Below are 25,743 nucleotides of genomic sequence, written 5' to 3' on the forward strand. Positions count from 1 at the left end.
AGCTGTCCATATTTTATTAAAATAAACCAAAAAAGTGATGGTGTTTATAGTGTGATTATAAACTATGGGAAATTATGCAATGTGTTTATTTGTATAATGTTCCCTCCCCTCCTCCATTTCTTTAAGTCATTCCTTGGTGGTCTGAATTGGGCGTTCATAGGAGTTGATGAAGCTCATCGTTTAAAAAATGACGACTCTCTTCTGTACAAGACGTTAATAGACTTTAAGTCTAACCATCGTCTTCTTATTACTGGAACCCCTCTGCAAAACTCCCTCAAAGAACTTTGGTCTTTGTTGCACTTCATCATGCCAGAAAAGTAAGGAAGAGTTTTACATGATTCTTTTTAACATTTTTTTTTCATCAAGTTTCTTATTGTGAAGTATTGTAGTGATTTGAAAATCAATAGATGTAGAGAATCATACTGAAAGATAATTTAAGTATTCTATATAAAGTAGATGCATGTATTTTTTTCATGCTGTTCCTGATAAGTAATGCTGGTAGCAGTTGTCACACTTTTCTATTTGAGCAGTCCACAAAAATGATGGATTAATGCGTGGGTCAGAACCTGGAAAAAAGTCTTCATCTTAGCCTTATAGGAACACCGTATGATTTACTCTGGAGAAATAGAAGGGAATTTTTCAGTGTTAGTACTGTTAATGGAAACAAATTTGTACGAAATGCCTAATATCCTGTAGTTCAGTCAGCTGGTTTTCCCATATGGTTTGCATACCATAAGCTTACTGTGCTGACCTTATTTTGTACTGACCTCTATTTATACCTAAGATAAATTAGAGCTCGTGTGAGAGCACATATTTCTGTCTGACATTTTGTAAATGCCAGCACCATAGTTCCATTTAGTTTGAGCTATGGACTGTACTGACTTCTTCAGAACCTTAGAAACAAAGCAATTATGGTCCGGTACCCATTCTTCATTTGGTCATAAAGAGTGTTCTCCTGGTCTGTAAGCACAGAGGATAGTTAGACTTCAGCTAGACCATATAAGCTGAAAAAATTACATTAAGTAGTCTCTTGTTCTCTTGCACACCATCAAGCCATGCAGCTTTTTTTTTTCGTGTTGCTTTTGATAAATGTAATAATGTAATTTCAGCAACCATCTAGTTGAGTATCCGTGCAGAAAAAGAAAAATGTTGCGTTTCCATTGGGGAAGTTAAAATACAGTAGTTTTCATTCTGTAAATATTTTTTGAAAGTTCCATTCTTCTATTTACAGGCAAAGTATTTGGAATTTCTTGTGAGATGAAAATTCGAATATGTGTGTGCTCTTGTCGTATATTTATACACATTCTGTAAAATCCTGAATTTTGCTTCTTCACATCATTCTCAGTATGTCACTATTTTGCCTCATTCTTTATTATGTTGAAGGTTTTCCTCCTGGGAAGATTTTGAAGAGGAGCATGGCAAAGGGAGAGAGTATGGTTATGCCAGTCTTCACAAAGAACTTGAACCATTCCTGCTGAGAAGAGTTAAAAAAGATGTAGAAAAGTCTTTACCTGCTAAAGTTGAGCAAATTTTGAGGATGGAAATGAGTGCATTGCAGAAGCAATATTACAAGTAAGTAACAACACATTTTAAATTGTCCTGTTTTAGTGTTATGTCTACATGCAATTTACTGAAGTATAGTAGTTTTTATAATGCAATTTGAACTTGAGACTTCTAGGGTTTCACACCACTAAAATTCTGTGAAGCAAGGGCTCAAGAATTACACTGGTCTGATGTCTATTCATGTAGCTTCTTTTGTTTGGCATGTTAGTACGTTCTTTTGAGAGATGCTTTTTTCTTTAGCTTGTTTATATTTTGAGAGCTTACCTCTGTCTTGCTTTCACATATGGTTAGAATTTACTGATACTGTACATCTTATATCATAGGTGGATTTTAACCAGGAATTATAAAGCCCTCAGTAAAGGTTCAAAAGGCAGTACCTCAGGCTTTTTGAATATCATGATGGAACTCAAGAAGTGTTGTAACCATTGCTACCTCATTAAACCACCAGATGATAATGAATTCTATAATAAACAGGAGGCCTTACAGGTAATGTCACTTCTAATTAAATTAAAATTTTTAATTTTAATATTTTTCTTAAAAATTTTTTTTTTTAAATTACATCTGTAATATTCACACAATTTTATAGTGCTCTGGCAGTTTTTATTAATTCTTATTGCAGTATATTAAGAAAAAACAGGTTCTCTGGAAAATGTGCATCCTGGGTTTTACAGGTAAGTGAATTGATTCTTGTTTCTTAATTGGAAGTGAATAATTGACTAAATAAAATATTCCTGCTTTTAATTACAATCAAAGTAAAAAGGAAATAGTTTGAAACAAGCTGTGTATTTTCATGCAAAATAAAATTGAGACCTATTTTAAACCTAAGTAAAATAAAGCAGCTAAGCAGGTAAATATAATGTGAGTGGAAGTGCATGTGACCGGCAGTGATACACCAGCAGTCTGTGTGACAGCAGAAAGTGATCTGCAGGATGCTTTTAAGCCTTTTTTTACAATCGGATACCTTTCTTTGTATGCCTGCAAACGACCAAAGTGAAAGGAAATAAAAATAACAAGTATTCAAAGCTCAGTGTGATTTTGCTGTTGTAACAGATAAAAATAATTATTGTCACTACCAAAGATAGTATGTTTTTCTGTTTCTTTTTTTTAAGGTTAACTAATATTTGTACCAAAACTATTGAGAAGCACAGCAACAGCTAAGACTGTTGTTGTTGATGCAGTTTATACCAGCATAAATGTTTCTAAAGACTTTTTTTTTCTATAAGCTTTCACATTGATAATTTAAATACCTTCCCAAAGCTACTGGTTTGTGCAGTGACAAATATCCTTCTCCTTTCTGGCATAAAGAATAAAAGTACCTAACTCAGAATTTAGCATTTGCTGAAATTCTGACCAAAGTGTCTTCTCCTAAAGAGGCCTAATGTTTTGAGCATTAAACTTCACATTTGCTTGAATTCCTGTTCTAGTAATTCCCAATGGAGGTGAGAAGGCTTAACAGGCTTTAGGTGGGTTACATTGTGAGGCACCATAAACAAGATTCCTCTCACTTTATCTTGCCTGAGAAACTTGTTAAGCAGCAGTACGGACTCTTTTAAAAAGAGAGGAAGTGAAGAGAAAGTAGTACTAATACAGTTTTTTCTTCATTGTACTTTTTATTGATTACCAAATTTTAATATTTTACACGACAGAAAATAACTTGAGCCTGCATCATAACTGCTTACATTTTCAAGCCCATATATTTACTTCATGTTTTGATGAGATGTTAAGATATGACTTTGAGAGGGAACTGAACAGTATTTTTCCTTCAAAAATAAGAGAGTTAATAATCCGGTAAATTTTGGTTAGAATCAACTAAACTAAAATCAGCATAAACTTTTGTGTTCAGTTAATGCTGCATACTAGGAAATTTATATAGCGGTGCTATTTTATGGTCACATGAATTTGGTGTTTTGATGTGGTTTTGAGGGTTTTTTTATTTCTAGGAGACTATACATAGTCCATGCATGTTTTAAACTGTAAAATTCTTAAGGAATGTCATAATTTCCCCTTTTTTCCCTTCCCGCAGCAATAGAAAGAAAAGCAAACCTCAAATGAAGGTCTGACCCACTGCAGTGTGTATTAGTGTTGAGATGAACTTATTTTGTAATAGGTATTTCTTGGTTTTTGTAGCATTTAATACGTAGCAGTGGGAAACTAATCCTTCTTGACAAGCTACTGATTCGTCTGCGAGAACGTGGCAACAGAGTTCTGATTTTCTCACAGATGGTGAGGATGCTGGACATCCTAGCAGAATATCTGAAGTATCGTCAGTTTCCATTTCAGGTAAGAATCTAGCCAAGAAGCTTTGATCTTGAATATAAGAAAAATCTTTTCTTTACTGTGAAGGTGACTGGAGCACTGGAGGAAGTTGTGTAGAGGTTATGGAATCTCCATCCTCTGTGACATTCAGAAGCTACATGGACGTGACCTTGGGCAACCTGCTTTAGCTGTCCCTGCCTGAGAGACAAGATGACCTCCAGAGGTCCTTTTCCACCTCAATTGTTTTATGCTTATGTGTTCTTTACTGCTTTGCTTAAGAAAACATGTGAGAAAAAGTGTTGTTTTTCAGGAAAGATTGGCAATTGCTATATGCTAAACAATATTTTGAAATTAAACTGATAGATTAAAACATTCTGAAGTGTTGTGTTACTCTTTTTTTTTTTTTTTTTCCACTTAGTTTTGGCAGTTGAATATTCAACTTGCTCTCATTTTGAATATAGTGTAAGAATTACTTTTTAACTATAGTATTCAATCTCTTTAGAGACTTGATGGATCAATAAAAGGAGAATTGAGGAAACAAGCACTGGATCATTTTAATGCAGAAGGATCAGAGGTATGGTATTTTTTTCCTAAGGAATCTGCTTTATTTTTTCCCAAGAAATACAAAATACATTGCACAAAAAATGACAGCTAAGAAAAGTGAGGAATATATCAATAAGGTTGAAAATTTACTGTTACTGCCTAGACTATAAAGTTTACATCTGCTAATTTATTTTTTGATCTCTAAGAAAAGATTAAGTAGAAAACACATAACTTATGAAAATGGTATTTAATCAGTTGTGGGCTAATTTTTTTTCTTATGCTCTTTATCAAAGCAATGTTAATTACTATATAAATGCTGCAGAAATTTAACCTCAGCCTTGTTGCTGTGAAGAATTTAACCCAACAATGTTTAGAAGACCATTGAACTTACACAAACACTTAGCATCAAAAACATCCTTTGGCACTGTGTATATCCTTTCATGAACAACCATCTTTGTTTTAAATCTGGCTTGTTATCTTCATTTGGTGCCACCTACTTACTTGCCCTGGAAGAAATAGTGAAGAACTAATTTCTAGCCATTCTCTGAGAAGCCTGTGAATATATGGGCGTCTGTTACAGGTTGTGTATTCCTTAGTTGGAAGATTTGAAGCTTGTTTAGCATTCCTAATACACAAGCCATTCCATACCTTTGATCAGCTTAAATCTTTTGTCCTACACTGGAAGATTTGGGGGAGGGGAGGTTGTTTTTTGTTTGGGGTTTTTGTTTGGTGGTTGGTTTTGTGGGTTTGTTTTTTTTTAAATCAGTTAGTTGAAGGATAGCATTTGTCAGTTGCTGCTGAACTTGTTTCTGCTATGATGGAGGGAGAAGGACTTAACTCAGTAAGGTAAATTTTAGATATTTGTTAAATACAAAAGTTAATTCTGTTTCAAATTTCTAGCATTGACATTGTTGCCTTTCTCTGGAATCTTTGTAGTTACACTGTGCATTTTTTGAGACAAAAAGGAATTTAAACTTCATGCATTTCAAAAGTGGAAGGAAGCTATGCATTTTGCAGCAACAAAATTAGGTTCTTAGTTTTATTTTTTACTTGTTTCCTCAAAATTCAAAACATTCCACATGGTTTTTGCCATTACTGAGCTAAGTTCTACATGGAAATTTCTAACACAGTTCTCAGGACTCATTCCTGAGTGTAATAGCTTGCTATTTCCTGGAACTGTACTGAAAATTGGGATTTTTTTTTTTAACCTGTTTTACTTTGTCTTGAATTTCATATGTTGTTTTATTTATTGGATGTCTCAAGATCCTTCTGCAGTCCTTCACAGTTGTCTCTGAATTAATAATTCTATATCCTCTCCAGACTTTTTCACCTCATTGCTTATTCCATTTTCATATTGTTCATGAATATGTTGAACAGCATTGAACCTGGCAGAAGACTTTTGCTTCCTGTCTCTCAACCAGTTACCTGTAGATTCAAGCATCTTCCCTGCTCTGACATGGCTGCTTAGTCTTCCAGGGCGTGGGGCAGGGGATGTGGGAGAGGGACGTTGTAACGCACAAGGCTTTAACAGTAGGGCTTTTGTACCTTTTGGACAGTCTTTTGTTGGGATTTTTTGGTTGGTGATCACCTTCTAGGACCCTGCTTCCTTTAAACTGTTGAGAAGCCAGTAACCATTTGTGAAAGAAACTGGTATCAGTGTTTGCTTGATACTTAAAGAAGCTTTAACTGTAGAGCAGTTACAGAATTGGTAGTATATGATTTTATAGTTGCATCACAGACTGCATAAACAAGTGTCATATTGGTTCCTTTAAGAATATTAAAACTATTGTATATAAAACTGTTTCTTATATTATGATTTCAGGACTTCTGCTTTTTACTGTCTACTAGAGCTGGAGGATTAGGTATCAACTTGGCATCTGCTGACACTGTAGTTATATTTGATTCTGACTGGAATCCACAGAACGACCTGCAAGCACAGGCTAGAGCGCATAGGATTGGACAGAAGAAACAGGTACGCACATCCAGCTTTAAGCTCCACACCTGAAGGAAGGTTCCATACAGTAGCTGTGATGTATGGATGGGAAAGGGAGAAGAGTTGTGGGCTTGTCTGCCCTGCATTCATTGGCTTCACATCATTCTAGAAAATAGCTACTACATCAGCCGTATCCGCCTTGCTTAAGTATTTCTTGGTTCTCATCAGGTTTCTTTCTTGCAGAAAATATACAGTAATAACTGGAAATATGACAGTTTTGCCTGTGGCAATGCTTGTGCCAAATCACTGAAGTTTAAAAAAGACAGGTCTAAGAGTTTACTTCTCTGTCTTTTTAAAATGCTTATGTAAAGACTGTAATAACATGATTGATTTAATATTTCATATTTGAAACCAGTCAAAACATTCAGAAGACATGTAGTGAAGAGTGAGATTTCTCCTTGTTGTTTCTTACTTCTTTTAAAACTATACATAGGTTAATATTTATCGGCTAGTCACAAAAGGATCAGTAGAAGAAGATATCCTTGAAAGAGCCAAGAAAAAGATGGTGTTAGATCATTTAGTAATTCAGAGAATGGACACTACAGGGAAGACTGTACTGCATACAGGCTCTACTCCTTCAAGGTATATTTGTATTTATTTCCGTATCAATTTATCCTTAGGTATATTTGACAAGTAAGTAAAAATGCAAGTTATTTTATTTGCTTAATGAAAGGCAAAATAAAGTTAAATAAGTAAAGATGCAAAGTATATAGTCTTTGTAGATTTTTATTTGCATGTTAAATATATATTAAAAATATATATAGTTTTTATTTAACAGTAAAAAGAAAGCTTAATTGACTCATGATTATAGAGAATTTTTCAAGTTACTAAGATAAAATGTTTTTCCTGAAACATCCTTAATTTCAGCTCAACACCTTTTAATAAGGAGGAGTTATCAGCTATTTTGAAGTTTGGTGCTGAGGAACTTTTTAAAGAACCTGAAGGGGAAGAACAGGAGCCCCAGGTAAGTAGTGTTTCTGGACTAGAACAACCAAAAATATATATGAATTACTTCATTGTAAAGAGAAACTTCTTTTTTTAGGAAATGGATATAGATGAAATCTTGAAGAGGGCTGAAACTCGGGAAAATGAGCCTGGTCCATTAACTGTGGGAGATGAGTTGCTTTCACAGTTCAAGGTATTGCTCTGTTCCCTCCCTCCTGCCATAATTACACTTTCCTTTGTAAATGATACTGTTTTTCTTCTGTACCTATCCATCTCTTCATTGTTACAAAATAAATGCCTCGGTCAACTCTGTATCTCTAATAAAATGTCTTTTCACTTATACAGGATATCTACTAACAGTATAAACATTTAAAAACCCATGATGTAAATTTTGCTAATAAACTAGGAGCTATTTATGAATGTGTTGATGATTATAATTCTAGGTGGTTTGGTTTTTTTATTTACTGCCTCAGTTGTTAACCAGCTGTGGTATTGTTGAGCACAAAATATAAAGTTTGCATTTCTTTGTCAAGGACTACTAGAAGTAGCTTTTAGCCCTCAAGTAAACTTGAATGCCAGCAATTTTAAGTATTTTCAGTTAAACATATTATAATTTGGGTGCAAAAAAATGCAGAGCATGATACATTTGTTTAGATCATCAGATTATTAAATAGGTCTCCTGGTGGTTCATTTGCAACTTATTTTGATTTCTACGGTGTATTAATGCTTGGTTAGTTTTATATTATTATAGTTTCACATTAACTTGGGTACTCAAATATTGTTAGCCTTATTTTGAAGGAGGTGTAAACAACAATCATACAGCTACTGGGGACGTGTTTCATTATGCATCTGTATTAGTCAACTTGTAAAAGAAGGAAAAGATGCTTATCTTTTCTCATCTTAGCCCATGTTGTATGGAGTCCATGTCTCTTTCATAAATGGATAAAAATACTTTTATTAGAGACAGTGTTTCATGAAGCATTTTGCATGTATAGATTTTGTATGTATTATAAAACAATAGCATGTGTAAATACATAAAATATATAAATGCTTAAAAACGTGCAATCTAGAACTTTGTTTTCCTAAAATATTAGTTGGTCAGTCTTTTTCAAATAGTCATGTATTGATTTGATGAAAATACCTATATTCTGATATACAAGGTGGCCAACTTTTCCAATATGGATGAAGATGATATTGAGTTGGAACCAGAAAGAAATTCAAGAAATTGGGAAGAAATAATTCCAGAAGTCCAGCGGCGAAGAATAGAAGAGGAGGAAAGACAAAAAGAACTTGAAGAAATATACATGCTCCCAAGGATGAGAAACTGTGCAAAACAGGTGTCTCTTGGTTCTGACTGGCTTATACTTTTATGTTGCTGTTGGCTTAGGTTTTTTGTTGGGGATTGTTGTTGGGTTTTGCGTTGGGTTTGGATTTTTCTCCCTTTTCTGAACACGTATTTTTGACAGGCTAGGAAAAGCTTTACTTATGTATGTTAATCACGTAGCTTTGAACTACTTATTCTGAAATTCCAGATCAGCTTTAATGGCAGTGAAGGGAGGCGCAGTAGAAGCAGAAGATACTCTGGGTCTGATAGTGACTCCATCTCAGAAAGAAAACGGCCAAAAAAACGTGGAAGACCACGAACTATTCCTCGAGAAAATATTAAAGGATTTAGTGATGCAGAGATCAGGCGGTAAGATATGGAGAAACATGTATGCTCAAAGACTATTATTAGTATTTTTTATTAGTATTATTATTAAGCTTGAAAGTTTAGAAGGCAGTTTATTTTCCCTGAATTTATTTGAATTTTTTTTGTTCTTGGCATTTAACGTTTTACTTTGTGTACCTTGTGGTGGTGACACAATGAACTATCATGGCAAGAATTTAAACCCATGTTAGTGAGGGAGAAAATCAGATTTGAAAAATATTCTTGATTGTTTTAAATTTGTTAGTTCCTGCAACTCATGAAGACAGTGATTTTTAAAAAAAAAAAAGTTCTTACAATGAGTGAGCTTTATTCTTTAACATACAAGCAGAATCATTTGCTTCCCTTCATTTTATCTAAAAACTGCAGTGCTGAAAGGATATGTAAATCTTTTTGGTGACAACTATAAAAATTTTGAGTGGATTTTGTTTACTTTTTAAACTTCTTGGTGCTAATTGAATTAATGTTATATCCTGCTTTTTTACACTAAGAAATATAAAATCCTATTTAAATCTTGTTCAGCAGGTCCCTTCAATATTTGGTGCTAAAAGATTTTTTTTATTGGTAGAAGGAGGAGGAGTTTTGTTTTCCCTTTTTGGGTTTGTGAAATGCTATTTTGCTTCTAAAATTTAAGTATGCATGTTTCTAAAAGGCTGTAAAGCTTTTGAAATATTTTTGGTTAGAGAAATAACTTCAAAGATCCTTTTTGCCTTTCCATTTCATCTAACAACACAGCGAATTGGTGCTTCTTTTTCCAGGCTATTCTTGTGCTTGCAGTAGCAATTTGAGGCCTTGATTGTTGAGGAAACATTATTACTTTTTTAAAAATCATTTTAATTTCTTTTATTTTTGTTTCATTTCCTTAATATCCCAGGTATCTCAAGTTTCTTTCCATCACTTACACTTTCCTACAGAGAGTATCTTTCATGTCATGTTTTCCAAAATCTTCAACTCACCTGTTGCAGATTGCTCCTCTTACTATATAAGGCATAACATAATGTCTGAATCTCCATGTACTGCAAATCCACTTTAAATTTTTATGATTAGGCACATCCAGCTGCTGGATCTTCTGTCTTGTGAAATTAATAAAGCAATTTCTGAAATAATTTGTACCTCCTATTGTTTTATTTACATCAGTTCTTAAACCAATAAAACTCTGACTTTCAGTTATCTGGGTATACTATGCTGCCCTACTCTTTCTGCCTTTTTTTTTTTTTCCATTATCCATATAGCATTATACTAAGATTAATACTTGTATTAATACAATTTTAAATCCACTGTAGTTAGTTCAGCATACGTTTAAATGCAAAATTATTTTCTTTGACTAGGTTTATCAAGAGTTACAAGAAATTTGGTGGCCCTCTTGAAAGGTAAATCTGTTTCATTATTACTTGTGTAGCAACTTGGAGCCTTGTTTTCATAAAAATTAGAATATACTAAGAAATCTTAGGCTGAAGAGAAAGTACAGTGTCTAGTCTTTTGCCTTGACTATAATATGACTTTAGCTTAACATCGTCCCTTTCTGCATGTATGGTTTGTATTTAAACAGCCACACATCAAACCTTACAATTTGCAGCACTTGTCTGGTTTAATCTTTATTGGTGATAATCATGCAGTTGTCTTTGCTAGCCTGTTGAAAACCTATCAGTTTATCCACTATGACTGTCAAAGTTAGTTCTGAATTTTCCTTGTTGTCAGTTCTTATTTTTAAGCTTCAGTATTCCATATTTTTAAAAAAACTTTCCATTCTTATTTTCCTTAAAAATATAGTCCATATGAATTATATTATGTTATATATAATGATTCCTTTTATTATTTTAGAGATGTACAGTAATTTAAATCAAAACTGTAGGGTTAGGATCCTTTACAGTTCTTGTATTGTCCTCTGATACCATAATCACTTTTTCTTGGATCAAAATTGTATGCAGCATAGCAAGTGCAGGTGACTGATAATTTATATGATTACTTCTCTAGTTTCAAAGTCTGAAGGAGTCATTCACAATTGTAGTTTCACAGCTATAAAAATGTGTATTTGTTTTATTACAGGTTAGATGCTGTAGCTAGAGATGCCGAGCTAGTTGATAAATCAGAGACAGATCTTAGACGTTTGGGAGAGCTTGTACATAATGGATGCATTAAAGCTTTAAAGGACAATTCATCTGGACAAGAAAGAGCAGGTACAATTGAGGGGCAATAAAAATTGCCAAGTCTGAATTATTCTTGAACTTTGATCGTAACAGAAAACAGTTTTATTGGAGGAAAATATAAACAAAAATGTTGGCATGCTGGGTGATTTAAAAAAAGTATTATAGTAAGATGGCTGGTTTTGTTTTTTTGTTTTGTTTTTTGTTTTTTGTTTTGTTTTTTTCCCCTTTCTTTGTGTGAATTGTCATTGGAGGATGCAACATGTTTTGCTTTACTGTGAAATTTAAAAGTAATCTGTTATTATCTGGAAGACCTTTTGACTCTGGAGCTTAATTCAAGCAGTTAGAAAAAGTCATTTGATATAATTGAAAGTTTGCTGCTATAGCATCAATCTTGTTTTCTTTACATTTTTCTGAATGATATTTGTAAAGGTAAATATTTTAATAGTTTTGTCATTTATTCTTAGGAGGTAGACTTGGGAAAGTTAAAGGCCCAACATTCCGAATCTCAGGAGTGCAAGTGAATGCAAAGCTAGTCATCTCTCATGAAGAAGAGTTGGCACCATTGCACAAATCCATTCCTGCAGATCCAGAAGAAAGAAAAAGGTACTGATTTTTTTTCTTTTTTAAAGGAAGAAGTAATGTAGAAAACTGTTAAAGTTGTTAGCTTTTTTCAGACAGCTTTGACTCAAAGCACACTGTGATAGTATTGTCCCTCTATGCCATGTAAGGACTGGCAGCAGTAACTTGCTCCACATCTGTTCTTCTTTCTTCCCTGGCCATGGAAGCCAGTACCAGCTTTGCTTTCTCAATTATATTCACTGGGTACTGTGTTCAATTACTAATAACAACTAGGACTAGAATTCAGGCTTGCTGAGGAGCTGCTGTACGTCGTCTCTGCTTCAGGGGAAAGCAGTATTTGACAAAGCACAGCAGCAGTTATTTCTACCCTCTGAACTTTTTCCTTTGTCACCTTGTGTATCACAAACCCTAAACTATCCACTTAGTTAGCAGTTACACTTGAATGATGATTTATGCTTTTATTCATGGTTAGCCAACTCTGACGCAGCTCGTGGCCACAGAGAGATGTCTGTTGTTCTTCATATTTTAGTCTTGATCAGCTTTAAAACACATTTCAGTGCTGATTTCAATAAATATTTTATAGAAATGTTAAGAAAATATAACAATAAATAATTGTATTAATTTGTTAAATATATCAGCATCTTACCAGAGAAAATTAATCTTGTTACATAGCTTTTAGTATGTTCCCTCCCCCCTTGCTAAGCTTCAGAAGTAAAAATCCCTTATTTGTCTTTCTAATTTATTTCTGCTAGATATGTCATCCCATGCCACACCAAGGCTGCTCATTTTGATATAGACTGGGGTAAGGAAGATGATTCCAATCTGTTAATAGGCATCTATGAATATGGTTATGGCAGCTGGGAAATGATAAAAATGGATCCTGATCTTAGTTTGACACAGAAGGTATGTCATCTACAACATTTCATCAAGGACTCTTTTTGTTTAGGTAATAACGCTACTAAGAACAGTTACTGAAAGAGCTTATTTTATGATAACTGAAATTGGAGAGACACATGTCAGTTGTACTTCTTAGGATCCTTCTTGTGATGTATTAGTAGATTTTAAGGTCTTGTGTATTTGGCTGATATATGCTGCCTTGCAGTCAGTTATGTTACTGTATTTCCATGTAGTTGGACCCCTGCCATTTGAATTTTTCATTTTCAGTCTTTTCCTTCTCTATTAAATGTTCTAGTTTTGTCCATTTTGTGTTCTTGAACTTTTGGAAAGGAGTTATTTCTAGAGATTTGATTTGGTTTCTCCATCGCCACTTGTATTGAGGGAAAGACTAGGGTGAAGTAAAGTTTGTGGCAGTGCCAACAACCTATAGTTCTGGAATTTAAGGACCCAGGGTTGTGTCCTAATTTGTTTAATAATGATTCCTACTCCACCTTATGTTAATTTTCCTGGTTTTTGAGATCACTTATATTTTTGGCATCTGCAATATCCTGCAGCGAATTCTGCATTTAGAAGATGAATGAGGCAGAGCCAGGAGTTCTGTGGATGACTGGTACAGGAGCTCAGAATTTCCTAGATAAACTGTCAGAGTGGAAAAGAAATCTAAGGCTGGTTTCTTGAGTTTGCTTTAAACTGTGAGGCAATTTCCTAGACTCTGCATTGGCTGTGTGATGAAAGAAATTAAAACATTTAAGAAATTTTCCATTGCTTCAGACATGCTAGCATATTTGCTACGTATAGCTGAAGTGGATTGTTTTCCATCTTCTACACAGCTTTTTCCGCTCTGTGTGCTCCAGGCTAGCATCTTTCAAAGTTGATGATATGTACTCATAGCTGTGATACTACCATTGTTCTCCTCAGATTCTGCCTGACGATCCAGATAAGAAACCCCAGGCAAAGCAGTTACAGACCCGTGCAGACTACCTCATTAAATTACTGAATAAAGACCTTGCAAGGAAGGAAGCACAAAGGCTTGCTGGTGCAGTGAGTAAAATTTGTCATTCATTAGTGAGATAAAACAATATACTTACGGGCATGTCAGCTGATCCTTTTTCATTTTTAGTTCTGCTTTTTTTCTTTGTGTAGTATTACTCTCTTGTTAATCATGTTACAGGAGACTAACTCATGATGTTGATCATGAATTTCATACTTTATTACTATTTGTATGTATTCTCTACTGTGGCACTGTGCTCTGTGTCCAGTCTTGAGAAAAGTGGTGGGCATTAGTGCCAATAAATAAAATAAAATGAACCTTCTATTTGATGTGAAACAAAAAAAACCACCACCAAAAAAACCCAACATCAACAAACCAACAACCAAACCCACACTTGTTATTGCAACTGTGGTGCAAAGATGCTTGTCAGTAGACATATTAAAGAGACCAATTTGCATTCAGGGCAATTCAAAGAGGAGGAAAACAAGAACAAAGAAGAATAAGGTGATAAAGGCTGCAAAAATAAAAGAAGAAATAAAAAGTGACTCTTCACTACAACCCTCGGAAAAATCTGATGAAGATGATAATGAGGATAACAAGGTAAATATCTTTCACCTGGTAAAGATGGCTATTTAGTTTTTCCTATTATAATTTTCTATTGTATCTTCTGCTTGACTTATTAAAATTGAAGCAACTGAATGTCATCCTTTTCCTGTGGCACTACAGTTGATGTTGCATCCGTACAAGTACATGGAAGACTGCATCTAATTTAATTTAATGATAAGCCAGAAACTAAGGAATTATGAATAGTTTTCCAAATTATAATACAAAAAAAAAATGTGCTCTAATTACAAGTAGCAATGCTCAGTTTCAGCACTTGTTAAAGACTTCAGCACTATATCTGCTAGAAATTGAAACCTAATATAACACACAATTATAAAACTACTGTTTGTGGCTAATGTGTTATTACTACTCATAGAGATTCTTCAGGTAAAGTTTTTTTTTTATTCAGGCTCAGGAAGAAAACATCAAGATCAATTAGAATGAGCAGCATAAATAAATGGTATTTCAAGACTTGCATATGAAAGCTCCTGTATATGGCATGGTTTTCTTTACCCCAAAAGACTATTTAACTGACTATTTATACTTGTGTTCTGTTACTTCTGATGTGTTCCTTTGGGCCTGTGCTTTTTTGGATCTCTTTATTTCTAACATCACACAGCAGAAACCACTAGAGATAAAAATTTAGGTAAAGTTTAGGGTCATATCACACCTAATTTTATTACTTTGGAAGCAGTAGAAATAAATCAGTGCAAATCTATATGTATCATTAAAATACATACTACTTGGTTTAAAATAAACTAAATTTCAAGTGTCTTACATAACCATTTTAAACTATTGCAAAGCATTGTAATTGCTCACTCTAGAGGAAAAAATACTTGTGCGAGTACATAGTTAAAACTGAGTCAGCCTTAGAAGAACCATGATACATCAATAAAAAACAGTAATTTTTAACTAAAGCATTCCTGTATGTATTTAAATTGTACTATGAAGAATAAAATGTAAAGCCAGAAAAAAAACCACAAAATCCAATTTTGAATGTAGACTGGCTTATGTTTATAGATAGAAAAACTTATCAGAATGTAAGACTAAGAACTGTAAGTGTTGTCACAGTTCCTGGTAAACTAACATGGATGACTGAACCCTAAAACTAAGCAAATTAAGTGTTCAGATTACCTAAGAGTCTTAGGCTTCACCTCCACTCAAAGTGGAAGACACCGACAGTCAGTTGAATGACTTGTTATCTTTTGGGAAGGTGCCTAGAATGTTGTCCCCTTTTGTACATTTAATAACACGTATCCATCACTTTGATACTTTTGGACACAGACTAACAATTGCACTTCTGAAAACTGGACCGTATACAAAAAGGGGCTTTAACCACCTAAACTGTTGGCTTTAGCTACTTAGCTGCCATACTGTGTACAGTATTTAAAACTTACCTGTTTAACTGCTAGAACATTCAGGAAACTCTTGAAGTCATTGTATTTTTGCTGGGAAGTTTCCATGATACCTAACTGAAGCACTGGTCTGGGTGATTACTTGAAACCTCATCCAAGTAACTTGTTTGAATTCATGTATTTAGGTGTTCTTTCATCTGTTTTTCTGCAATGGATTCTATATATGCCTTTCCAGGGTATACTTCAAATCAATTCATAGAATCATGTAACGGTTTGGGTTGGAAAGATCATCTAGTTCCAACCTCCACTAGACCAGATTGCCCAAAGCCCCATCCAACCTGGCCTTGAATGCTTCCAGGGAGGGGGTACCCACAACGTCTCTGGGAAACCTGTTCCAGTGTCTCACCACCCTCACAGTAAAGAATTTTTTTCCTCATATCTAATCTAAATCTACCCTCTTTTAGTTTAAAGCCATTACTCCTTGTCTTATCACTACACTCCCTGGTAAACAGTCCCTCTCCAGCCTTCCTTTAGGCCCCCTTTAGGTACTGAAAGGCCACAATTAGATCTCCCCGGAGCTTCTCTTCTCCAGGCTAAACAACCCCAACTCTCTTATCCTTTCTTCAGAGGAGAGGTGCTCCAGCCCTCTGATCATCTTCATGGCCCTCCTCTGGACTTGCTCCAACAGGTCCATGTCTTTCTTGTACTGGGGACCCCAGATGTGGACGATTCAAAGGTGATAATAATTCTTGCACCTGTACATAGTACTTTTGTTACTTTTTAGAGTGTTTTTCTGTGTCTGAAAGGATTTGAGTTTCCATCTCAAACCTTGTGAGTATTATGAAGACTGGTAGAGTGGTATTTTGTTCATCTTCAAATAATTAAACGGGCCCCTGTCAGACAATCTATAACTAAGACTTTTTTTTTAAGCCTAGTAAAAACAACATCTCTGGAAGAGAGAAAGTTGAGACTCTGTTACCTTCTTCTGTGAGTGTTTAATGTGGGATTGGTAAAAAGTCACTGGGACAAAGCTAACTAGAAAGAGGTCTCCATCATCCCTGTCACTTGACTATCCTCACCAGTTGTTTAGTTTTGCGAGACCTACTTCCTTACACTTTTTAGTTTTTCAGAGCCTAAATGCCTTTTACAGGGACAGAATTCTAAGTTAAATCTAAGTTAAATGGACATAATTTCTCACCCCAACTACCACTGCCAAATCAGTACTTGGTTTGTCACATTACAGGAGTGAGTGAGTAGTTCTCATCGTTCTGTACAACTGCATTCAGTTCTGTTTGATAGGTGTTAAATCTATGTCCAAAAAAGAAAAAAGTGCACGTTTTAATCTGATGGTTAGAAAACTCCTTTAGATAGGAACTCAGTTTGTGACATATATGCTTGCATATTGCAGGATGAGATTGTTTCAGTGAAACATCTGCATAAAAAAATTAAAGCAGAAAAAGAAAATGAAGAAAAGCCTGAGCCAGATATTGGTATAAAGAAGGAAGCTGAAGAAAAAAGAGAGACAAAAGAAAAGGAAAATAAGAGGGATTTGAAAAGGGAGAAAAAAGAAAAAGAGGATAAGAAAGAATTAAAAGAAAAAGATATTAAAGAAAAGAGAGAAAACAAAGTAAAAGAATCCGCACAGAAAGAAAAAGAAGTAAAGGAAGAGAAGGTAACTAGGTTTACTTATCTTATATAGCACTAGAAAAGGCCACTAGGTTTTTTGAATGATTTTGAGATAAAAAGATATTTTGGATCTGATCAGTTGTCATCTCCCTGAAGGCTTGTACATCATTTGAAGTTTTTGTACATGAAACCATGAGGACAGGCATATGAAATGGGAAAATATGTCTTCAATGATATGTGTCTTAGTTGGACTGAGAGTACAAATGTGTGCAAGAAATTGTTTTATTCCTTTTCCATTCTCCTTTTCCATCCCACAGTGAAAGTAAAATGTACTGTCATTGAATGTCAGCATAGTGTTTATTCTTACTGAAGAGAATGCAGTAGTTAAGGGATTGTCATATATTATAGGATAATTCCAGAGCCAAAATAAAGTTTACTTAAATAATTTTGTATCTTGTTCTTAGGTAAATGAAATAAAATCTGAAAATAAAGAAAAAACTAAAAAAATTCCATTGCTGGATACTCCAGTTCATATTACTGCAACTAGTGAACCAGTTCCTATATCAGAAGAATCTGAAGAACTAGATCAGAAAACTTTTAGTGTGGTAAGTCCCTTTTTGATAAGTTAGTGTTTATACTTGATAGTCTAAATGAAGACAATTTCTGATGTTCTTGATGCTGTTGTTGGGCACAGTAACAGAGGTGATCTTTTGCTAGTAAAGTCTCACATCAATGCATGTTATTGACACTGTACTAAAATAATTTTTGTCTTCATTCCAGCAGTTTTACTTTGTTGTTTACTGTATTTATGTAGAATAGTAGGAAAACTTATCCAGTGGTCTGTGTGCTAAATAGATGTATAACATAGACTGGAAAGATATATGCTCAAGAATAACTTGTGTGTGCTTCTTAAAGAGCAGACATGAATGAACTTCAGTGCAATTGCTGCAGTCTCTGGCTTCACCTTATCATATATGCCTTTCTTCTTTGAAGATAAGAGATACTAAGTTTCGGCACTTCCCTCCTGAAGTATTGCAGACTTAAATTAGTAGACACAGGAGGGAACAAAGGCCAAAGCCCTTAGAAATACCTTGTTGGAGTAATCTCTCTGTCACCAAAAGAATTCCATTTAGTCACTACTACTGACTTAGAGCAGAATCAATATTAGAGGAAAAAAAAGTACATACACACAAATTAGAAATTTTATAGGTCGGCTGGGGCCTTTGGAAGGGTATCAATGAGTTACTTTGAGTAGCTACTCTTCTGTGGGTGTTTCATCATTCAGTCTTGGAGTTGTTTGTTTCTACCAGCCAAGTTTACTGGGGCTGTTGTGGGTGCTGGCTGTGACATGCAAGTAAGACTCTCTTGAGTATGACAGTGACGGGTCTACATATGGTTTTATTCTAAACATTGCAAGTAACTCGCCTGTGATGTCCAGGATGAGCCTTAAGTGATTCCGGTGGATATGTTTGTGTGGCTGAGTGACAGAAAATCACTTGATTTCCATGTACAGTTTTATTTTTATCTAATTACTTCTATACTTAAAGCAGTGCACTCTGCAAGCTGTCTGTTAAAGGCTACTTTATGCTGTGGCTAGTGCAATATGTAATGCAGCTGTTTAATTACATAGAGGCATGAGCTCGTGATGGACAGCTTCCCTGATTTTTCTGAGTTGTCCCTAGATGCTTATATGGTAATGGTGATATTCTGATTCATTCCATTCCAAACATTTGTTTTGTTTTTCAAATTTGATTTTATTTTTTTAATCTACAGAGTTCGTTTTGTTCTTACTAGGTGTAATTCTAGGTTGGGTCTCTGTATAGAACAACATTTTTTTTGTCCAGGCTTTTTGTTCTGGAATGTATGTGTATCATTATGCTATAGTCAGATGCAGTCTAATTAGCATATTTAACTACACTTTCAAATGGAAATTACTACTGTGGGTTGTTCAGACTTAACTAATTTGGTTCTTTGTGACAAGGAGAATATGCATTTCATCTGTTCACCATGCCATTGTAGTTAACATGGTATTCCTAAGGAAGTGTCTGTAACTTAAATCATGCTAACTGTTTTTGTCTAGATTTATTAGTAATACATTTGATTCAAAGTGTGAAAATTCAAGAACGCATATATGACATATACATGTTGACATCAGTGTTGTTACTAATCTAAGCATACCCAAACTAGATTCACTCAAGATAACCCAAGTTTTGCTAGTATCTGCACAGGACTGAAGTTTAAAAACTGCTCAGAGAAGCAATGTTGATCCTCTGCTGAAAGCCAGGTTTAATTGTTACAGAAAGCATCTGTTAGAAATGTACTGAATGCTGTCATACTTTATTTTCACATTGAGTTTGTATAGCTTTTGGGGTGGTGCTAAAAAGTGTAAGTCTTGTCCTACATGCTTGTGCTGAAAGTTATGATTGTAAACCCCAGTTGTAATGAGTCTATTTCCTCAGAAAATCCTTTATATTAAATTAGTGCTTCCTTAAATCCTTAATATCTGATTTTATACAATCTAATGGTTTCATAGAGCAGTACATTTCCAACTGAGTTTAAAATTTGTGTAAAACATTTTACGAGCTGTGAGCAAGTCTTGTGTTTCATTTGGCTTGTAACAATATTGTCTTTGTGTGTGTGTGTGTTTGTGTGTGTGTGTATGCCTATATCTCACAGTAAAGGGTGAGTTATGTTTTAGAATTTTTTTTTTTCTTCCCTTGAATTAATACATTCCTTTTTTTTCCATTTCACAGTGCAAAGAAAGAATGAGGCCTGTCAAAGCAGCATTGAAACAGCTGGATCGACCAGAGAAGGGCCTTTCTGAAAGAGAGCAGCTGGAACATACAAGGCAGTGTCTAATAAAAATTGGGGATCACATTACTGAATGTCTAAAGGAGTACACAAATCCTGAACAAATTAAACAGTGGAGAAAGTAAGTTATTCTCCTTCCTTTCCCTTGAAAAAGGAAAATCTACAATTGCTTCTATTAAGCAGAATAGGTTTTAATTATTTCTGCCATTTCTTATTCTCCCTTTCTTGTATCTTTCTGCTGTTTTAAGTAGGAATCTATAAAAAGATGATTATAGATTGTTCTGTCTTTAATGGATTGACTTTTTCATATGGCATAGCAATGCATTTTGTCCAGTAGGTGGAGTCATCTCACTTCTTGTAACTGAAAGCAAACACTAGGTGACTTGTTACTTAAGACTGTTTAGTGGAAAGACATGCTAACCTTTAAGGATGTGGTTTTTTCAACTTTGGTTTGGTTTGGATTTTTTTAAATACCTGCTAAAAGTAGGCAATTCTGAATTTGTGTTGAACATAATATGATTTTTGAGTTGTGGAATTCTTTATTCTTTTTAAAATAGGCTCTAAAATTAAATTACATATTATATATTAACTATGACTTGATAAAAGTACTTAACATACTCAGATGTTTTTCAAAAATGAAAGAAGAGTTTGCATCTTTGAGGTGACAATTTAAAAAACTAAGAAAAATTGTTTGTTTGTAAACCTCTTAGATTTCATTTTTCTGTTCTTAATGCAATTTGAGTTACCTTTATCAGAATGTGTAATTTAATCTTTTATGGTTGAAAATACATCCTGCACTTCCATATGCAAAAGTCTGTTAAGTGTTTCATTTGCTTGAAGACTTTTGTTAGCGTAGAATGCTTCTGCTGTTTTTACTTGCTTTACTTCACACTATTAAGGTGATCTGAGATACAAAACCAAGATCCACGCCTTACATTTTGGTAAATGTTATATTTCTTTAAGTGGAAACTTGTAATAGAGCTATTATTTTAACAATTTACATATAATATTGTAGTGTTATTATGAATATGTATTTCAGCTATCTTTGATAAGAAGTGTAGTTAAGCTACTTAGCTTATACAAAGTTACACAGGTGTCAATAGGCACACCATTGACTGGTTGTCTACTTTTGCAAACCTCTAGACTAAAATTCTAATGTTTAAGTAGTTACAGTGACAGAGCAGCCTGTTGCTTCCTGTGTCTGCACACTTCAGATGCTTCTGAACACTAGTATTCTGTTGTCTCTTTTAGGCATTCCACCTTTAAATTTGACTGAAAGGATTCAGGGCTTTAGATCTGTTACCTGTGGTCATAGAAGCAAATATTTTCTTCAGGGTTTTGTCATCTTGACAGCAAAAAACTTGATTTATTGTTCTTTCATTCCTTTGAGCACAGATGAGGCATGAATTTGTTGTCATGACACTTCCATCCTCTTTCACACTTCTCACTTGATTTCAAAAGCTTTGACCAGGCTTTGGAATTCTGTGGAAAAATTCTCTCACTGATATTTTCGTGAAGTAAGGCTTTTAGGTCAAATGGCTTACACTGTAAGAGACTTCCAGGGGTTTTTTTACTTACTTTACTTACCAGTCAATAAATAAAAAATTGAAATAAAATACTCAAAACTCAAACAAACTTTCAGAAGACGTACTGGTAGCTACATTTTTAAGCAGTTTAACAAATCATTCTGTTAACACAGTTGTTACTAGTAGTACTTTCCATGCACTTTGCACTCTGAAGTACTTTGATAAATATTGCAGTGTGATAAATTGTTAAAGGAATTAATCTTTCAAATGTTTGAAATACAGCTAGGTAATGTTTGCTGTGCAGCTAGGCAATACTGTGTAAACTTTATAGTGTTTCTGGTTTACTTAAGTACTGTTCAAATAATTTCAGTTAAATCCATGTTCTGTTGCATAATACAAGAAAAACAAATGTGTAGAAGTATTATAATTTCTCTTTTTTTCTTCCTCAGAAATTTGTGGATTTTTGTTTCTAAGTTTACAGAATTTGATGCCAGAAAGCTGCACAAACTTTATAAACATGCAATCAAAAAACGCCAAGAGTCGCAGGTAATGTTTTCAGACTTTTTCTAAATACACAAATATATATTTTAAGTATTAGCACTCTTCTATTAGATTTAAAGGATTATAAGAAACACAGAGATACACTTAAAGTAGTATTTGTGGTTTTAGTAGTCTCTTCTGTTAAGATACTTTTCTAATGAATTCAGATGAACTTTGGAATTTAGCAATGAGTTTTTGTACTTATCTCTTTTAGCAACACAATGACCAGAATATTAGCAGCAATGTGAATACACATGTAATTAGAAATCCAGGTAAGAAACCTTTGGTATATTCTTGTGTTAGGTATCTTAGTTTTCATATTTATTTCATTTCACACGTCTCCTAGATCTGTATCCCATGCTGCTATCATAGAGATAGACTGATTAGCAAAACTTTCCTGGTTTGCTGATGAAATCCAGCTGAGTGCAGACTGAAGCTGGTGCTTACTGGTTTTAGTAGCAAATTATTTGACCATCCTTTTAAAAAAACTTTGCAAATATTTTTGATGTTTGTTTGCTCAAACCCTGTAAATTTCTTGGAAATTCTGTGCCTATTTGTCGCTGTTGTAATGTCACTACCTTGTAAGAAAGCAAGGTATTCCTTGAAGTCATGGTCTGTAATTAGTTACATGAGCTGTCTTTTATTGTTGACAATAACACTGATTCTTCTGTGCTTCCACACCTGCCACCTTGTAATACTTGCTTTTATCTTGTATTATGTAACAGTTTGAGTATATTTTCATGGACTTAAAATCAACATATTGTACTTTAAGAATACCACTGAAATTCTTTTATTAACAAGGTGTACCTTTTCACGTTAAGGCCATCCCTTCTTTAGAGAGGAAGTTGCTACCATTCTGTCTAAAATTGCTTCACTAAAGGCACCTCTACTCAGTGCTTATTTGGACCACACTCAGCTTCACAGTCTGAATGGAGAGTTTGAAAAGTTTAGTTTCAAGTCCTGTACATCTGCATTCTAGCTTGCTTCCCTCTTACTTCTGGGTTTCTTTCAGTTCACTCGCATTAGTGTATTTGTCTTTCAACTATATTTAGCTCGTTTCTGTCAAATTGTAATGTCACTTTCATAGTCCTTTACATATGACAGAAGTGCTGTTTGAATTAGGTGAAGAAAAGATTTCTGAGACTTCCTTTTAACCTATGCTTTATTAAACAGATGTGGAAAGACTGAAGGAGAACACAAACCATGATGACAGTAGCAGGGACAGTTATTCTTCTGATAGACATTTTTCACAGTATCACGATCATCATAAAGACAGGCATCAGGGAGAAGCTTACAAGAAAAATGACTCTAGGAAAAGGCCCTATTCAGCCTTCAGCAATGGAAAAGATCACAGGGACTGGGATCACTACAAACAAGACAGTAGGTGAGTTTCTTCAGCAATTTTAAAATCTGTTCAGAATTCCCTTCCTGTTTATGTAGTTTGCTTGTAGCAAGCAGCAAAACATCCTTTGAGTAATGCAAAATTGCAGAGATGATACATCTCTAGTGCAGTTCTGTTGATTTGACGTAATTGTGGTTCTTAATGTGTGTTCAGTAACACTAACACAAATAATTTCTATTTTTTAGATATTACAGTGATAGTAAACATAGAAAGTTAGATGACTACAGGAGCAGAGACCACAGGTCAAACCTGGAAGGAAGTTTAAAAGACAGCCGGGCTCATTCAGATCACCGTTCGCATTCAGACCACAGGATACATTCAGATCACCGGTCCACTTCAGAGTACAGCCATCATAAATCTAGAGATTATAGATACCACTCAGACTGGCAAATGGACCACAGAGCTTCAGGTAGCGGCCCAAGGTCACCATTAGATCAGAGGTCTCCTTATGGTTCAAGATCTCCCCTAGGACACAGATCTCCATTTGAACACTCATCAGATCACAAAAATACACCTGAACATACATGGAGTAGCCGGAAAACATAACAAAGACTGACATTTTCTGGACCTTCTTTTAGCCATATACAGTAAACTAACACAGTAATTGCCTTACATGACTTGAAAGATACGGACTGGATATTCTATCAGTAGCAGTATTGTTACTACTTTCCAGGATGCAAGGTCTATTATCCCAACAGAAGAAAAATATTTTTGTATTTAAAGTTTATGCTGCACTGTGCTGCAAATGTTGTGGCACTCTTTTTTAAGAAATGGAAGATGTTTACTTTTACAGGGACCTCAACACTGCCCCTTTCAGACTGGATCTTACTATAAAACTCTTCATGTCTAAGTGGTTTTAGGCTGAACACGTTTTAAATTATGTTTGTAAATGAACTTCTAAACAGTGATCTGTGCTCATATTTCAGGAAGGAACGAGGAGTTTATTTTGTTCTGTTTCTTAGTAAAGAATTCTCAAGGACTTTGTTCACTTTCCAAAGCTACTTGTTTACATTGTACACTGCGACCACCTTGCCGCTTTTCATCACAAGCTTGAATATTTAAATTCTGTACCTATAACTGTAAAAAAGCCAGGATTTCTCCTGTTTGTGATCAGTTATAATGCCTTTTTACAAAACAAATAATAAAAAAAAGAAAACACACAAACAAATGGCTGTAAATTATTGTAAATTAATTAAATGAGCTTTTTTCCCCCTCAGGCTTTTTCTGACTGTTCCTTTCCCCACCAACTCAGGCTTTCTTGTGACAAGTATGAAACAAAATCAGTGTACTTACATGTTTTAATAACATTTCTTGATGAAATCACTGTTCAGAATGTAAAAATGGGGAAAGGGAACATCTTATTAAATTTAGTGCTTTTTTTATTGGATACTTTGGGCACATGCTTTGGGTTGTCTTTTGGTTTTGTTTTTTTCTTTTTTCCTATTAAACTGTCAGTGTTGTGATTGTTTGTAATGAAATGGTAAGAAATATCCAGCTAAACAGTGCTCTGGGAAGTTTTTTCAGGTGCATTGATTTTAAAGGAGGAGTGTTAAATATCTGAACACTTAAGAATCCAAATCAGCCAAAATTTATTGTAAATCCATTTGTGTTCCCTCTTCAACATGGGCAATAATGTCAATTGTGCTATGCAGTCAGTTAATATTTTAGAAGATTTGAATGACTTTATTGACAGAATTGTTACAATACACATTGATTGTACATAGATAACTTCTATCTGACAAATTAAATTTAAACTAAAAGGATATGTGGGCTCTTGTAGTTTTCTGCTGTGTTTTTCTCTACAGCATTACTTTTTCTCAGGTTTACCCATAAAAACATCAAACTCTTTAAGTACTAAATTTTAATATGCCATGTGATAATTAGGGAAGATATCTTACCTAGCATCATGTGGCTGGAGTTATATCTGTTACTCCAGTTTTTCACTGCTCTTGGAATGTTGAGCATTTTTTTCCAATTAAACAGGTTTATATGAAAGCATTAATATAGAACCAAAACCTGTCCATAGAGTATCTGTTAGGATCTCACTGTAGGCATAGTTGCTGCACATTAATTTTTAAGTTCATTTAATGTAGGCTGGGACTCATCTAATTATTGCTGTTTCATTTCTTAACTGTCCTGGTTTCAGCTGAGAGGGTTAATTTTCTTCAAAGCAGCTAGTATGGGGCTATATTTTGGATTTGTGGTGGAAACAGTGTTGAAAATAGAGAGATGGTTTTGTTATGTAGACCTATTGTTGACCA

The 25,743-nt window shown here is 34.4% G+C and overlaps 1 protein-coding gene across 4 annotated transcripts in view; it reads left to right on the plus strand.

Moving 5' to 3' along the window:
- Window positions 1-25,389, plus strand: part of CHD1 (chromodomain helicase DNA binding protein 1) — a 56,887-nt gene extending 31,498 nt beyond the window's left edge. For 2 of the 4 annotated variants that reach the window (XM_075739391.1, XM_075739390.1), the window contains 24 exons: window positions 127-317; window positions 1,384-1,572; window positions 1,887-2,049; window positions 3,691-3,843; window positions 4,322-4,393; window positions 6,185-6,334; window positions 6,789-6,937; window positions 7,223-7,319; window positions 7,398-7,493; window positions 8,461-8,637; window positions 8,833-8,993; window positions 10,334-10,375; window positions 11,052-11,182; window positions 11,617-11,755; window positions 12,484-12,634; window positions 13,547-13,669; window positions 14,082-14,219; window positions 16,986-17,249; window positions 17,668-17,808; window positions 19,957-20,135; window positions 21,990-22,086; window positions 22,295-22,352; window positions 23,254-23,464; window positions 23,668-25,388. In XM_075739391.1, the coding sequence (XP_075595506.1) occupies window positions 127-317; window positions 1,384-1,572; window positions 1,887-2,049; window positions 3,691-3,843; window positions 4,322-4,393; window positions 6,185-6,334; window positions 6,789-6,937; window positions 7,223-7,319; window positions 7,398-7,493; window positions 8,461-8,637; window positions 8,833-8,993; window positions 10,334-10,375; window positions 11,052-11,182; window positions 11,617-11,755; window positions 12,484-12,634; window positions 13,547-13,669; window positions 14,082-14,219; window positions 16,986-17,249; window positions 17,668-17,808; window positions 19,957-20,135; window positions 21,990-22,086; window positions 22,295-22,352; window positions 23,254-23,464; window positions 23,668-24,028 (3,633 nt within the window). In that variant the 3' untranslated portion in view covers window positions 24,029-25,388. Of the gene's footprint in view, window positions 1-126; window positions 318-1,383; window positions 1,573-1,886; window positions 2,050-3,690; window positions 3,844-4,321; window positions 4,394-6,184; window positions 6,335-6,788; window positions 6,938-7,222; window positions 7,320-7,397; window positions 7,494-8,460; window positions 8,638-8,832; window positions 8,994-10,333; window positions 10,376-11,051; window positions 11,183-11,616; window positions 11,756-12,483; window positions 12,635-13,546; window positions 13,670-14,081; window positions 14,220-16,985; window positions 17,250-17,667; window positions 17,809-19,956; window positions 20,136-21,989; window positions 22,087-22,294; window positions 22,353-23,253; window positions 23,465-23,667 lie in introns of all 4 variants that reach the window. The other 2 variants (XM_075739392.1, XM_075739393.1) reach the window with 2 other exon arrangements.
- The last annotated feature ends 354 nt before the right edge of the window (window positions 25,390-25,743 follow it).

This window comes from Balearica regulorum, chromosome Z (assembly GCF_011004875.1).
Source record: "Balearica regulorum gibbericeps isolate bBalReg1 chromosome Z, bBalReg1.pri, whole genome shotgun sequence".
Lineage (NCBI taxonomy): Eukaryota > Metazoa > Chordata > Aves > Gruiformes > Gruidae > Balearica > Balearica regulorum.